This window comes from Dermochelys coriacea, chromosome 14 (genome assembly GCF_009764565.3).
Source record: "Dermochelys coriacea isolate rDerCor1 chromosome 14, rDerCor1.pri.v4, whole genome shotgun sequence".
NCBI lineage: Eukaryota > Metazoa > Chordata > Testudines > Dermochelyidae > Dermochelys > Dermochelys coriacea.
In genome coordinates, this window is record NC_050081.1 from 25371720 (window position 1) to 25384420 (window position 12701).

Consider the following 12701-nt stretch of genomic DNA (forward strand, 5'->3'; position numbering starts at 1 on the left):
TTGTCCAGGGACCCTTGTTACTTCTAAAACATGCACACATGGAGCCCTAGTGGCTGGTGGTGTGGAAAGGCACCACCTTGGGGCAGTTCCTGAGGCTCTGTGCCAGGCCCGTCTGCTGTAGCAAGGGGGACCGGGACACTGCACTACTCTGTGATAGGAGGCAACATGTGCTCTTACCCCAACAGGATCAGCTCTGATCGAGGGAGAATGACCAGTCCATGGCACTGACCCTGGGGAATCTAGTGCCAATGGGACTAAATCTACATACTCCCTGAGTGCATAGACTGCAGCTATGCAGGACTGCAAGGTGCCAGGACCCCTGCCAAAGCTGGGCACAGTTGAACCCATATTCTGCTGGTGATTGGTGAGTTCAAACTGCTATATTGTTAAAGCAATTTTGTTCCCTTTCCAGTGGACCTAGACCTGGGAATGGGGGGGCTGGATAACTATGGTCAAGAGGCCGGCAAATGGCTCCATTATGCAACTGAAAAACATTGACAGCAGGAGCCAAACATCCATATAACCAGATTGAACCAAGATAACACTGCAGCAGGGTTGGGCATGCTCTGTTTACAACAAACCAAACTCCTAAGGCCTGCACTGATGGAGGAGGAAAAACAGAACCATACCACTGATATGTAAGGGCTGTTGCAGCCCAGGAAGATGTATAAAACAGAAAATATTCTTATAATATTGTTATGCTGGGGTTGAGTAATGACACCAACTTGCCAAAAGTGTTGGACATGACATACCCACCCAACCAAAGAGAGCGAGCTTTTTGGGCAGAGTCCTGGCTGGAGAGGTTTAGAACTGTGAACAAAGAAACTGCCTCCTGTCTGATTGCTACTGTGTCCAGGGACTCTGGACTCTGTGAATATTCTTTATAAATGAACAGGACTGCTTCAAAGAAATACCATCATCAACTTCTCCTCCTAATGGGAGACAACCCACCTGACCCTAAATATTGGATAAGTGCTTGGGTCAAAAGGGGTAGCACTATAATTTTCACTCTCTGGGCAGACTTTAAAATGTGCTTGCTAGGACATACCTGAAATATGAGGATGTGTAAGTGGACATTTGCATATGTAAATCAGACAACTGTGAACATAAGTACCTATTTGCATACACACTTTCCTCTTTTGCATATGAAAATGTTGGCACCATTATTTAGTAATGTTACATTAAGCCTGGCCTTTTCAAAGGGTCCTCGGGGAGGTGCCCAACTCCTCTTCATTTTAATGACACATTTCTTTGAACTTATTTTGTTTTTTGAAGGAAAAAAATATGGAAACTAGAAAACGGAAAGCTTTTGGCAATCAAGATTTCAACAAGCATGATATGTTTCTTATGAAAATCTCAGTTTCATTGAAAGCCACTTATTGTCAAAAACACGTTTGGAAGAAAATTTTCAACCAGCCCTCTCCAAAACGTAATACTTGTAAGCCAGTAGTCTGAAGGAGCTCTCACCTGGCATCCAATGATGAACTGGGGGAAAAGATATCAGGCACAGACCATATTTACATAGAGATACCTACTCTGCCTAGGTGATCAGCAGACAGACCTGCTTTGCCAAAGTGATCAGTTTTTGCTGTTTTGGGTTAAAGTTCACTTGAGCCTTGGATGCCGGGACAATGAAATATCATACTTATTACATGACTAAAGGGCAGCAGAACTGTACTTAATATGCCCCAAGGAATCATCATAATGGAAACCTCACTAGTTAAGCAGGTGCTAGTAATGCCAAATGCAAGTGAAAGGTGAAGGGAAGGATTGAGAACAGGTATCCTTACTTGGTGGTGCAGGTGTCTCTGTTAGAAGGATCTTGTATGTCATTTGATCTCCACCCCCTCAAGTTTTTAAAACAGAGTTGACTGGACTCAGCTGAGTCTTGTTTCTTCTCATTGATCATGAAAGCTGAAATCACTGATGAGCAGGTCTAAGGGGCTGAGCCATAGATGTGGTGTAGGGACAGTGTCACAGTGAAAGACAACACAGAAGATGCAGCAGCAATGCAGTTCCACACTAACTGGTGTAATCACTAAAAGCTGAACTCACCCAGGACTGGGCGAACAACTGCAAACTCAGAACACAGTTTCACAGCTAAAGGTGGCAACAGCAGAGGCAACCCTGGTGATACTGGCAGCAAAAAGCAGTGACAGCGACAAGGTAAGAGGCATCACTCAAACCCTCCAACCCCATCAGGGGCTGAACCCACTCAAATGCATTCCGGGACTTTACTGACCTTGGATATCAAACGTGAATGGGATGTAGCGGAGGGAAAAGAAGAGGCGCATGTTAAAGGGACATTCTTCTGTGGGACTTTCACATTGCAAGGTGGGAAACTGAGGCAAAGGACACTGCCCAAGATACTGTGGCACAGGTGTTTTACTTTGCATACTTTTCAATTGCAGCAGTGTTTCCCCAGATTATTGCTGTGTTCCCTCTTCTCTTAATAAAAGTTGTGGGGGAGGGGTTGTTATACACAGACTCTGTACTTGCCAGTAAGGAAGTATTGCCTCTTAGAGGCACCCAGGGGTGGTGTGTAGTTTCCCCACATATTTGGGTGGGGGCTCAAGCCTGTTCTGTTTTGTAATGTTAAGAACACCCCTAGATACGGGACCCAGACTTTCTTGTGGCCACACCACCTGGCAGAAGGGTTACATACGAATATCTTAAAGACAATCTCTGCCTTAAAGACTCTCAGCCTGAGCAGGCAACAGAGGCACAGCTGCAGATGTAGATAAAACAGGTGCTGGTACACTGGGAGGAAAGAAGGTAAAACTGGGCCCTATTGGGGCCGTCCCTTATTCTAGCACCCGCTGGACCTAGAGTTGTGTAGGGACATCTCCCGCCCCCACCACGTGGCCTTGGAGAAAAACAACAAGAGAGAGGAGCCAGCTAGAGACTGAAGCAGGCAGGGCTGCTGCAGAAACAGCTGAAGTCAGGCCCATTTTTCAACAGTTATGACTAGCTTTTCTCTGCCCAGTGCTGATTGGCTGTTTGCTCCAACCCTCCCTAACACTTTTTTCACCTCTGCCTCTCTCCACATCTGGCCCTCTTACCCTCTGCTCTCCTCCCAGCCCCTTTCCTTTCCTTTCCTTTCCTTTCCTTTCCTTTCCTTTCCTTTCCTTTCCTTTCCTTTCAAGTTAGCTCAGCTGGTGTAAACACACACGCACACATGAAAAAACCCTCTGTGGCACCAACATGATGTTTGCCACCATCACATCGTTCACTCTGCTGGTGTGTGCTACCTCATCCCCCACTCTATGTCTGTCTGGTCTATGGAAACAGTCGGCTCGTGGGGCAAGGACCATCTACTGCTTTGTGTCTGTCGTGCGTAGCACAATGGGGCCCTATTCTTGGCTGGTCGTTTGGTGCTACCACAATACATAGGATTAATAATTATAAGTAACATCATTACCTCCACTTTACACGTGGGGAGCTCAGGCACAGACAGAGAGTCTGCAGTAGAGCAAGGAACTGAGCCCCACCTCCTGAGCCACAGGCCAGCCCCATAACCATAATGCCAGCCTTCCTTTCCAGCAGGCTTTAGAATCTTCCAGGTCAGATAGAAGAGGAGAATGTGCACTCAGGATCCTATGGCTAGGGAACTCAGAAAGCATCTGGACTTAGAGTTAGAAACTTGTTGCAATGTCTGAGCAGAGAGCGGTGGGACTATGACAGGACTCAGGAAAGGAGAGCACCTGGAAGGAGCTCTCTTCCATTTGCAAATATCTAGCCTGAGTTTCAGAGAGACTTTAGTATGCAGTAAAAGCTCATGGAGGACACACAAAATATTGAATAGAGAGATTGAACCAAAGTCCCAGTGGGCCAGGTTCAAGACTGGTGTAACTGAATGGAAATAATGGCTTTGTTTTGTTTAATTTTTTTCACTTTTTTTCCATGCATAAACTTTGATGGCTGACAAAAGCCAGGTTCTCAATTACATGAGTCCTTTGCAATTCCAATTAAATCACTCATGTTGTAGGTCACAGTGCCTGACTCCCAGTGCAAGAACAGAACATAATGAAGACAATTTCACCTGCAGAACTATAAACGTACAGCAACAAATACTCATTTTCCAGCTACTGCCTTATCTTCTGAGGAAAAACATATAGAGGACAGGGCTCTCTTTGGGGTTCTGGCAAGCTCCATTTTCATTTAATTCAGTATTAATGGGACTTGATGACAGGACAGGAAGGGAATAAAATGTACAGAAATATGTAGGGCTCGTAAGCACAGACTCCTGGTCACCATGCAATATTCCACAGGTAGGTCTACACTTGGAGCTGGGGATGTAATTTCTACCTCTAAGAGACATACCCATGCTAGCTCTGATTGGGCTAGTGTGCTAAAAATAGAAATGATACTATTGAGGCATGGGCAGAATGAGCAGTGGTCGCAGCACCATGGCTACACCTCTATCTTAGCACACAAGTTCTGATGGAAGTAGTATGGGTATGTTTCCTGGAGCTGGGAATCACACCCCAAGCTCGAAGTGCAGACATGCCCAGAGGGCCCTTTCCTCTCCCAGTGCAATGAGAGCAGAGGCCCATCATGTGCCTCATGCTGCATTCCAGACAGCCATTTTCTTTCTGCATCTTATTAACATTCTTGACAGACATTTATTTGACTTTAGTGCTGGTGAAAGGGGCTGGGCAGACAGCCCTAGAAACTAAAGTCACTCTCTTCATATACAAAAAAGGTGCATTGCAGACAGAAGCAGAGAGAGCCCACTCCCTGCAAACGAGTCTTAGGCTCTGGCACTAAGGGACCTCCTCTAGGGAGATTGAACTAGCCTATTTCACTGTCTTTGTGGTGCCTGGATTTTCTGCTGAGGCTACCAGCTTTGTTGCTGTTTGGTATGGACAGTGACCCACTAAGGATTGGATGGAAATACATTGGCTTTGTGCATACAGGCCACTGAATAACTGATTTTTTTTTTTTTTTTTAATATTCCACCTCCCACTCCAAGGAGCCAAAGCCTGCCCTGCATTGGTGAGGTCTGAGGTCAGGGTTACAGAAGGGGAAAGCATATTGGATGAACATGACTGGGCTCCTGAGAAGAGCTGGAGCAGTGTCCAATGAACAAAGGATGTAGCCATACTTACAGGATGGGGGGACTCTATCCTGGGAAACAGTGAATCTGAAAAATATTTGGGTTCATGATGGATAATCAGCTGAACATGAGCTTCCATGTGATGCTGTGGCCAAAATGGCTAATGTGATCCTGGGATGCATAAACAGAGGAACCACAAGTAAGAGCAGAGAGGTTCTTTTATCTCTGTATTTGGCACTGGTGTGACCACTGCTGGAATCCTGTGTCCTTGTAGTGGGGTGGCTGCCCCACTCCTGGAGAACAGCGATTGAGAGCAGCTGAGTGAGTAGGTGACCACAGCTGTGGCCAACTCAATTAGGGCCCAGCTGGCCCTGATAAGAGGGCTGTGGGCCAGGACCTGGAAGTGTCTCACTCTAGCCCTGGAGTGGGAAGGGCTAACTGACTGGGAGCAAGGTACCTGAACTGGAGCAGTACTGAGAAATAGGGTAAGGGAACTGGGGAGGTCCAGCCTGGTAAAACTCCAGGCTGCAGGCCTTGTTGAAGATCTACAGAGGTACTGGGACTGCAGAAATACAGCCTGGGGTTAGGCAAAGGCAGCAGGCCCTAACCCCTTGTCTATGATGAGTGGCCATTACAGATTGCAGTCTGCCCCAGTGAGCGGAGGCTAGATGATGACTGGCAGTAGCCACTGAGGCAAGGTGGGTTTAGAGGGTTGGGGGTTCCCCTGGGAGGGGAGACCCAGAGCACGGAGGTACTGCTGGGGCAGAACCCTGAGGTAAAGGGCACTGGGGTCTGGGAGGGACACGGGGCCAGCAGCAGGTGAGTCACCGGCCTGCAGAGGGCGCTCCGTATGCTGGAAAAGAGCTAATTCCCAGGCGACCAGTAGGAGGCGCCGTGCTGGTGAGTCCTCATCTCGCTCCAGTCCTGTTCAAATGCCCACAATTCAGAAAGTTGATAAATTGGGGAGGGTTCAGAGATGAGCCACAAGAATGATTAAAGGATTAGAAAACCTGCCTTATTGTGACAGACTCAAAGAACTCAATCTATTTTGCTTAACAAAGAGAAGATTAAGGGGTGACTTGATCACAGACTATAATTACTTACATGGGGAACAAATAATTAACCATTGGAACAATTCACCAAGGGTTGTGGTAAATTCCGCATCACTGACAATTTTAAAATCAAGATTGGATGTTTTTCTAAAATCTCTGCTCTAGGAATTTTTTTGAGGCCGGTCTCTGACCTGTGTCAGGAGATCAGACTAGATACAGGATAGATACAGACTAGATACAGGATATCACACTAGATGATCACAGCGTCCCTTCTGGCCTTGGAATCTATGGATCTATGAGATTCAGTGTGACAAAAGGAGTTTCTTTGCCAACGGCAGTCAAGAAGGAACTGGCTACAATGATCTGGGTGTGCCAGGAAAGATCCTGCAGGGATCTGGGCTCAGGCTCTACTTCATGATCACTAAATTCAAGGGGAAAGAAACCGTAAGGGTTAGGGGTGTTCCTGAAGCTCACACTATGGAGCTTAGCCTTTCAATGAGAATCCTGCATAGCTAGCAGCTTTGCTAGAACATGTATTGACAACAGCAATTCAGTATGTCCCTGAAAGCAGTGCTTTACCAAACGCAGCACCCTTCTAGAAATCCCTTCTGCTTTGTGGTCAGCATATCACACTGGTCAAGGCGCTAGCACAGCAGAGTGAGGGAGAGGTCAAAAACTGGAAATTCTGCTAGTCTTTTTGGGGGAAAATGTTATAGGAAAGTGGTTGCTATTTGTAGCTAGCTGATAGCATACTAAAAACCTCTGATGTGGGTTATAAGTTGTATGGGAGACAAACTCAGAAACTACAGCAGTGTGAACAGTGTTGTATTCTAGGCAATACACGGAAGAGAGAAGTGTAACTTAAGCTTTCGGTGAAAATTCACAAAACTCTAAAGCACACTCTGGGCATTATCTATTTTTAACAGGTTGCTCTATTATCCATGAGGAGCCAAGAGCAAACCCAGGAGATTCATGCCAGGATAATGACATAGAAGATAAACCATGATGCTGTGGATTGTTCAGAGACTTGATTTATTTACCTTGTTTCTCCACATCCTTTAGAGGGTCAACCCCTGGGGACAGGATAAAGAACATTGGGGTTGCGGGTCCTGATTCCTCAAATGATGTTGCAAAATCTAGAGATCTTCCAACCACGTATTTACTTCCCAGCTTTTCTTCAACAAAATCTCTGCCAGAAAAACATTGCAAGACTGTTAATATTCAGAAAAGCCAGAAACACCCAGAGCGGACAGTATATTCCTAAGCCGATGCACAATCTATTAAGTGTATTTATTGTATCTTGCAAACTCTGAGAAATAAGAAACTTCATGATAAACTGGATGCAAAATACAGAATCCTAATCAGGATTTGTAGCTTACCATTAGGAATTGCTATTTCAGTAGAAGTGTCCCTGCACATGACATATGTTTTTGAAGCCCCTGTGTGACAAACAAACAGAATGAGAGAAAAGAAGAGATAACCAGCTATGGCAGGGGCTTGTCAGGGCTGTTGTGGTGAGAGGGGTATGCTGGAAGGTTCTGGTGACTGCTTGGATCACAAACCTCTTTGAGACTGGATGTGAACACACCATCAATTAACTGTCAGGATTAGTTAATCAGAAGCCCCCCATTTGAGATAAAAGGGGGTTGTGAACCCACTCAGGAGTTTGAATGGAGTGGAGGAAGGGGTTTTGTGGGGTGGAAGGTAGACAGAACAGACAGAAACTGAGGACACACAGAACAGAGACTGGAAGGCAAAAAAGCAAGAAAGCCAAGCAGTAGCCTGTGAGCACACTGATCCTGGGAAAAGCTAGAGCCTTTGGGTCTGTTGGCTAAGGAGGCTTGGGGCTGTACATTGAGAAACAGCTCCTTTTGTTCCTGGTTCCTGCTGCTCCTGGGTTCAGAGAAGCAGGACTTCATAAATTTCTTGTAAATAAACAAGATGACATCAAAGAAATTACCAGCCTCCATCAATTTCTACTTCCACCTGGACATCTCCAGGGTTCCAAAATCTGATTGGCTGCTTGGATCAAAACAGTATAGAACATACAGAATTGCAGAACAGGAAGTCAAATAGAATCCCCATTTTCTGGAGTCCTTTACAAAGTTAGTATTTTCAGCTGCCATTTATTTTCTCCCCTATCTCAGGTCAATGACATTAACCAGCCTCTTGAAACTACAGCTGTTTCCTCCTCAAACTCAGTGAAGAACTCTGTGGTTCCCTAGTAATAATTATACTTCTCACTTCCCTCTCAGGGCAACGGGCAGCCCACAGTGATGAAGGAGAACAAGCTTCTGTTTCAGACCAATGGGGCTCATTTCAGTAATGATGAAGGGCAGGATTCAAAGACATGCACATGATAGCAGACGGCAACACAAAGATGAAGACATCAGGAGAGCATCACACACACATACACAATTTGTATGTGACAGTGTTGCTTTCTAGGCCAGGCTGACATACACCCAATGGGATAGTCTATTAGATCCTGGTTGTAGAAGAAACTGCATCTCATTAGTCCCTGCCCCTTGTCGGGGTACAATTCCTATTTCTGACACATGAGACTAATTTTAGCAGGAAACATCCAGAAAAAGTGCTTGAAAGGAACATGATCACATAGCACCTAAGCCATTTAAATGGGGTCATTCCTTGTCTCAACGATGCCTGCAGTAGTTACCTAGGGAATGGGGGTGGGAGAATTGAACTTAGCCTGTATAGCAGTGTAGGTCGGAGTGGTTGATCTAGCTGGTGTAGGGATGCAGATGTGAGAGCCAGGTGAAGACTGGATCCTTTCTGGAGCAGTTAGGTAGCTCTTGGGTGCTCTCATATTCAGCATGCAGAGCGTTTACCTTGAGCAAAGAACAGCTTCTCTAGAAAAACATGGCTGACTTCCATGAGAGTAGGGTGTCTCAGCCTCTGGAAGGCAGGCCACTTCTACCTAGCTACTCAAGTGTGGATTCAGAAGCCTATCTTTAGGTATCCAGGTTGGAAAATGTTGGTCATTAGAAGTATATTGGCTTCATGTTCATTTTGTATTTAATGTCCTTGATTATTTTAGGCAGCCTTACAGTCAAGCATCTATAATATGGAAGTCTTTAATGAAGGCATCCTGAATTATCCTTATTGTGCTCTGAACCAGCTCCATGATAAGTAAAACATATTCTAATGCATTTACACTAACATGTCAATTTTACATGCCCAGAACTGTACAAATACTCAACTGATTTCTTCCACCTTGGATTCTTTTTCCTTATCATCAAGGAGTACTGTCACCAGAAGCTGAACTTCCCATTTCTAGGTTCAGCCACTTTTGAGTAATGTGAGTACAAATATTCCAGTTGGATGAGCGGAGGAAGACTAGTAAAATGTAATACCTATTCACATAAACTCAGAAACAGCTTAGCTGATGTTAAACTTTCAAGAAAAAAAAAGTTACCTTTGGGATGAGACAAGGCAGGACAATCCAGCCCAAAAGGAGTCTGAGAAATGTGACAGGGTTGGGCCAGATGGCTACAGGAAAGTGATAGAAGGTAGATATATTAGCCCCAGGTTAAGTAGGTCCCTTTTCCCCAGGTAAGGTAACAGGGAAGGTTCCAGAACAATCAGGAACCTTCTGGAGGCAATTAAGACAGGATGATTAGAACACCTACAGCCAATCAAGATGCTGCTAGAATCAATTAAGGCAGGCTAATCAGGGCACCTGGGTTTTAAAAGGAGCTCACTTCAGTTTGTGGTGTGTGTGTGAGGAGCTGGGAGCAAGAGGCACTAGGAGTTGAGAGTGAGAACACGGACTGTTGGAGGACTGAGGTGTACAAGCATTATCAGACACCAGGAGAAAGGTCCTATGGTGAGGATAAAGAAGCTGTTGGGAGGAGGCCCTGGGGAAGTAGCCCAGGGAGTTGTAGCTGTCGCACAGCTGTTCCAGGAGGCACTCTAGATAGCTGCATTCCACAGGGACCTGGGCTGGAACCCGGAGTAGAGGGTGGGCCCTGGTTCCCCCCAAATCCTCCCAACTCCTGGTCAGACACAGGAGGAGTCAACCTGGACTGTGAATTCAGAAAAAGGGCCAAGCTGATGGCTGCCATGAAGCTCCAAGGCGAGCAAATCCGCCAATAAGCGCAAGACCCAACAAGGTAGAGCAGGAACTTTGTCACAGAAAGTTGTGACCAAAGGTGAGAAAAGGGTGGGTTAGAATGACAATATTTTTATTCTACTGTGGTATCTCCCAAATGCCTCAGTCAGGATCTTGGGGTACAAGTACAAACAGAGATCTAATTCCTGCATGGAGCAAGTTACAATGTGGACCTCAACCTACATATACATATATAGGATTGTATAGCTGTATAAAGCTATTCAACAACCTGTTCAGTAAAAGACTAATGTCTTACAGATATGCCAGAAGCTGGAAGACAAGGACAATATACATGGAACAAGTCCTGATGAGTGAAAGACCGTTAATTTTTCCTGGAACATCTGTTCTGTGTTGTCCGCCTAAAGTTTGCCTATTTGCCTTCATTACACAATTTATAACTACAACTTTTAGAACCAGCATCACATATGTGTTATTTTTTTCCACCATTAACCCAATCTATAAGACATCTCTTTACTCCAGCACCTAAGGAATAACAGCTATAAACAATTTAGTAACTAGTATCAATTATAATGAATTATACAGTTTGATTCTGCTAGAGTTATTTATTCTTAACCATTACAGACAGGGACTGATGTGTAAAACGAGAGAATGCTAGGATGAAAGGGACAATTGCTGTGGAAGTCACAGCCTGTTCTTGTTTCTCTTCTTGAATCTACAGTTTGTGAAGCAAAACTTGAGTAATTATGGTAGATAGCATCCCACAGCCATTCATAGTAAGTAACCGTAGTGAGTCTGCTGCTTATTCAATGCAATAAGACAAATCCATTAATACAAAAATAGGTGAGTTTTCTGTTTGATTTGATGTTGTAAACAGCAAGGCACTGACACAAACAATAATAATTGTGAAGTATTCTGCTGAACCTGTGCCTTATTTTTCATGTATAATACAGCAGAGGTATTATAATGAAATCATGTCTCTTTAACAAGAGGTTCCATAAAGCCCAATCTGTTCATCTCAGATGCTGTGGGTGTTTTTTTCATCCATTGCTGAAGAACTTATTGTGAAGTGGGAAAGCTTCTCTAAAGATTTAGGAATAAAGGACCATTTATGCACAAAAAGGTGCACAATTCCTGTTTGATATCCCCCAATTTTTGACCATATATGTCTTCTCTTTACATAGTTTTATTTAAGATGCTATTATGTATGACTAGGTTCCCTGGCAGTCATCCTGATGAAATGGGTTTCCTAATTAAGAGGGTCCTGATTTAAGTGGAGTGGGTGCATTGCACTGCAGTTAGAGATGATTCATTTAGGACCATTAACAAGAATATTTTAGAACAAGATTGTGTGAGATTCATATATTAAGGTTAAATAAATGTGAACACATTTTCTGAATCAGCTCTGCTTTCTTGAGCACACGGTTAAATAGTTTCCCACCCCCAAATGAGAGCATTACAGGGATGGCCACTGGGTACCCTTACCGGACAGCGTAAGTCATGCGATCAGGCCGGATGGCTCTCAACATGCACAGCCGCTGCAGAGCTGATTTGCTCTTCCATTCCTGAGGGAACTTCTCCTTTTCAGGGCATTCAGATTCTACAAATTTTTTCCAGCGTTTGGCAGATCCCTCGATATCCCGATCCAGGTTCCGGAATTGCTCCATAGACGACAGGCTCTGGAAAAGTTCAATGAACCCCATTTAGGACAGACATACTATGTGCCCCTGGGAAGCATTTCTTACAGCTACTAGCTGCTACAGTTTTGCTATGTTGGAATCGTTAAAGCAGAAGCCAAGGAACCAGGCTCCTGGGCTCTGTTCCCAGTTTGCTCACTTCCTTGTTGTCAGTCATCTAGCCTCCCTATGGCTCAGTTCAGCCATCCGTACAAGGTGAAGAAAAAGAATACAGTACTTTATCTCAGAGGTGTGTTGTAAGGCTTACTGAATTAGGCCCTGATTCAGGAAGGCATCCTACTCATGACAGCACTTGAGCATGTACTTAACTTTAGGCCAATGGGACTTAAACCCATGGTTAAGCATTGTCCTGAATCAGGGCCTTAATTAATACGTATAAAGTGCATGAAATCCTTAGAATCTTAGAACCATAGGGTGAGAAAGGACCACAAAGGTCATGTAGGATGAAATTAACTCTGTAAATGCAAAGTATATTACGTATCAGCCCAAAACAAAATCTGGACACCCCATAACTATGGGGAAATTCAGAATAAGAACTGTATGGCTCAGAGCCACTGCTAATTACTATGGGATACATCCTGAGAGATGCTGAGCAGTTATAACTCCCATTTACCTCATAGGTAATATAATGTGTCATCCCAGGCCACATGAAATATACACCGAAACAATAAATCAGCAAGGGGATCTTCACACAGGCCACTAAAAATGGTATTTGCTGTTTTGGCAAGTATAATTCCCTGCTGGATGCCCAGGATTCTTGAGGTGATTGCACATACCAAATCATAGCCTTTGACTATGCACAATCA

General features: G+C 44.6%; 1 protein-coding gene and 1 long non-coding RNA gene across 7 annotated transcripts in view; one reads left to right on the forward strand and one right to left on the reverse strand.

Moving 5' to 3' along the window:
• DNAH9 (dynein axonemal heavy chain 9) overlaps positions 1-12701 on the reverse strand; it is a 402978-nt gene that overhangs the window by 53982 nt on the left and 336295 nt on the right. For all 5 annotated transcript variants that reach the window (XM_038371718.2, XM_043496454.1, XM_038371730.2 and 2 more), the window contains 2 exons: positions 11684-11877; positions 7152-7300 (listed from right to left, as the gene is read on the reverse strand). In XM_038371718.2, coding sequence (XP_038227646.1) covers positions 7152-7300; positions 11684-11877 — 343 coding nt within the window. The remainder of the gene's footprint in view (positions 1-7151; positions 7301-11683; positions 11878-12701) is intronic.
• Positions 1792-8257, forward strand: LOC122456584. Of its 2 annotated transcripts, none has more exons than XR_006275530.1 (2): positions 1792-2166; positions 7038-8257. It is a non-coding gene; the product is annotated as an uncharacterized LOC122456584 (long non-coding RNA). The 2 variants fall into 2 exon arrangements; XR_006275529.1 differs by lacking the exon at positions 1792-2166 and adding an exon at positions 5376-5544.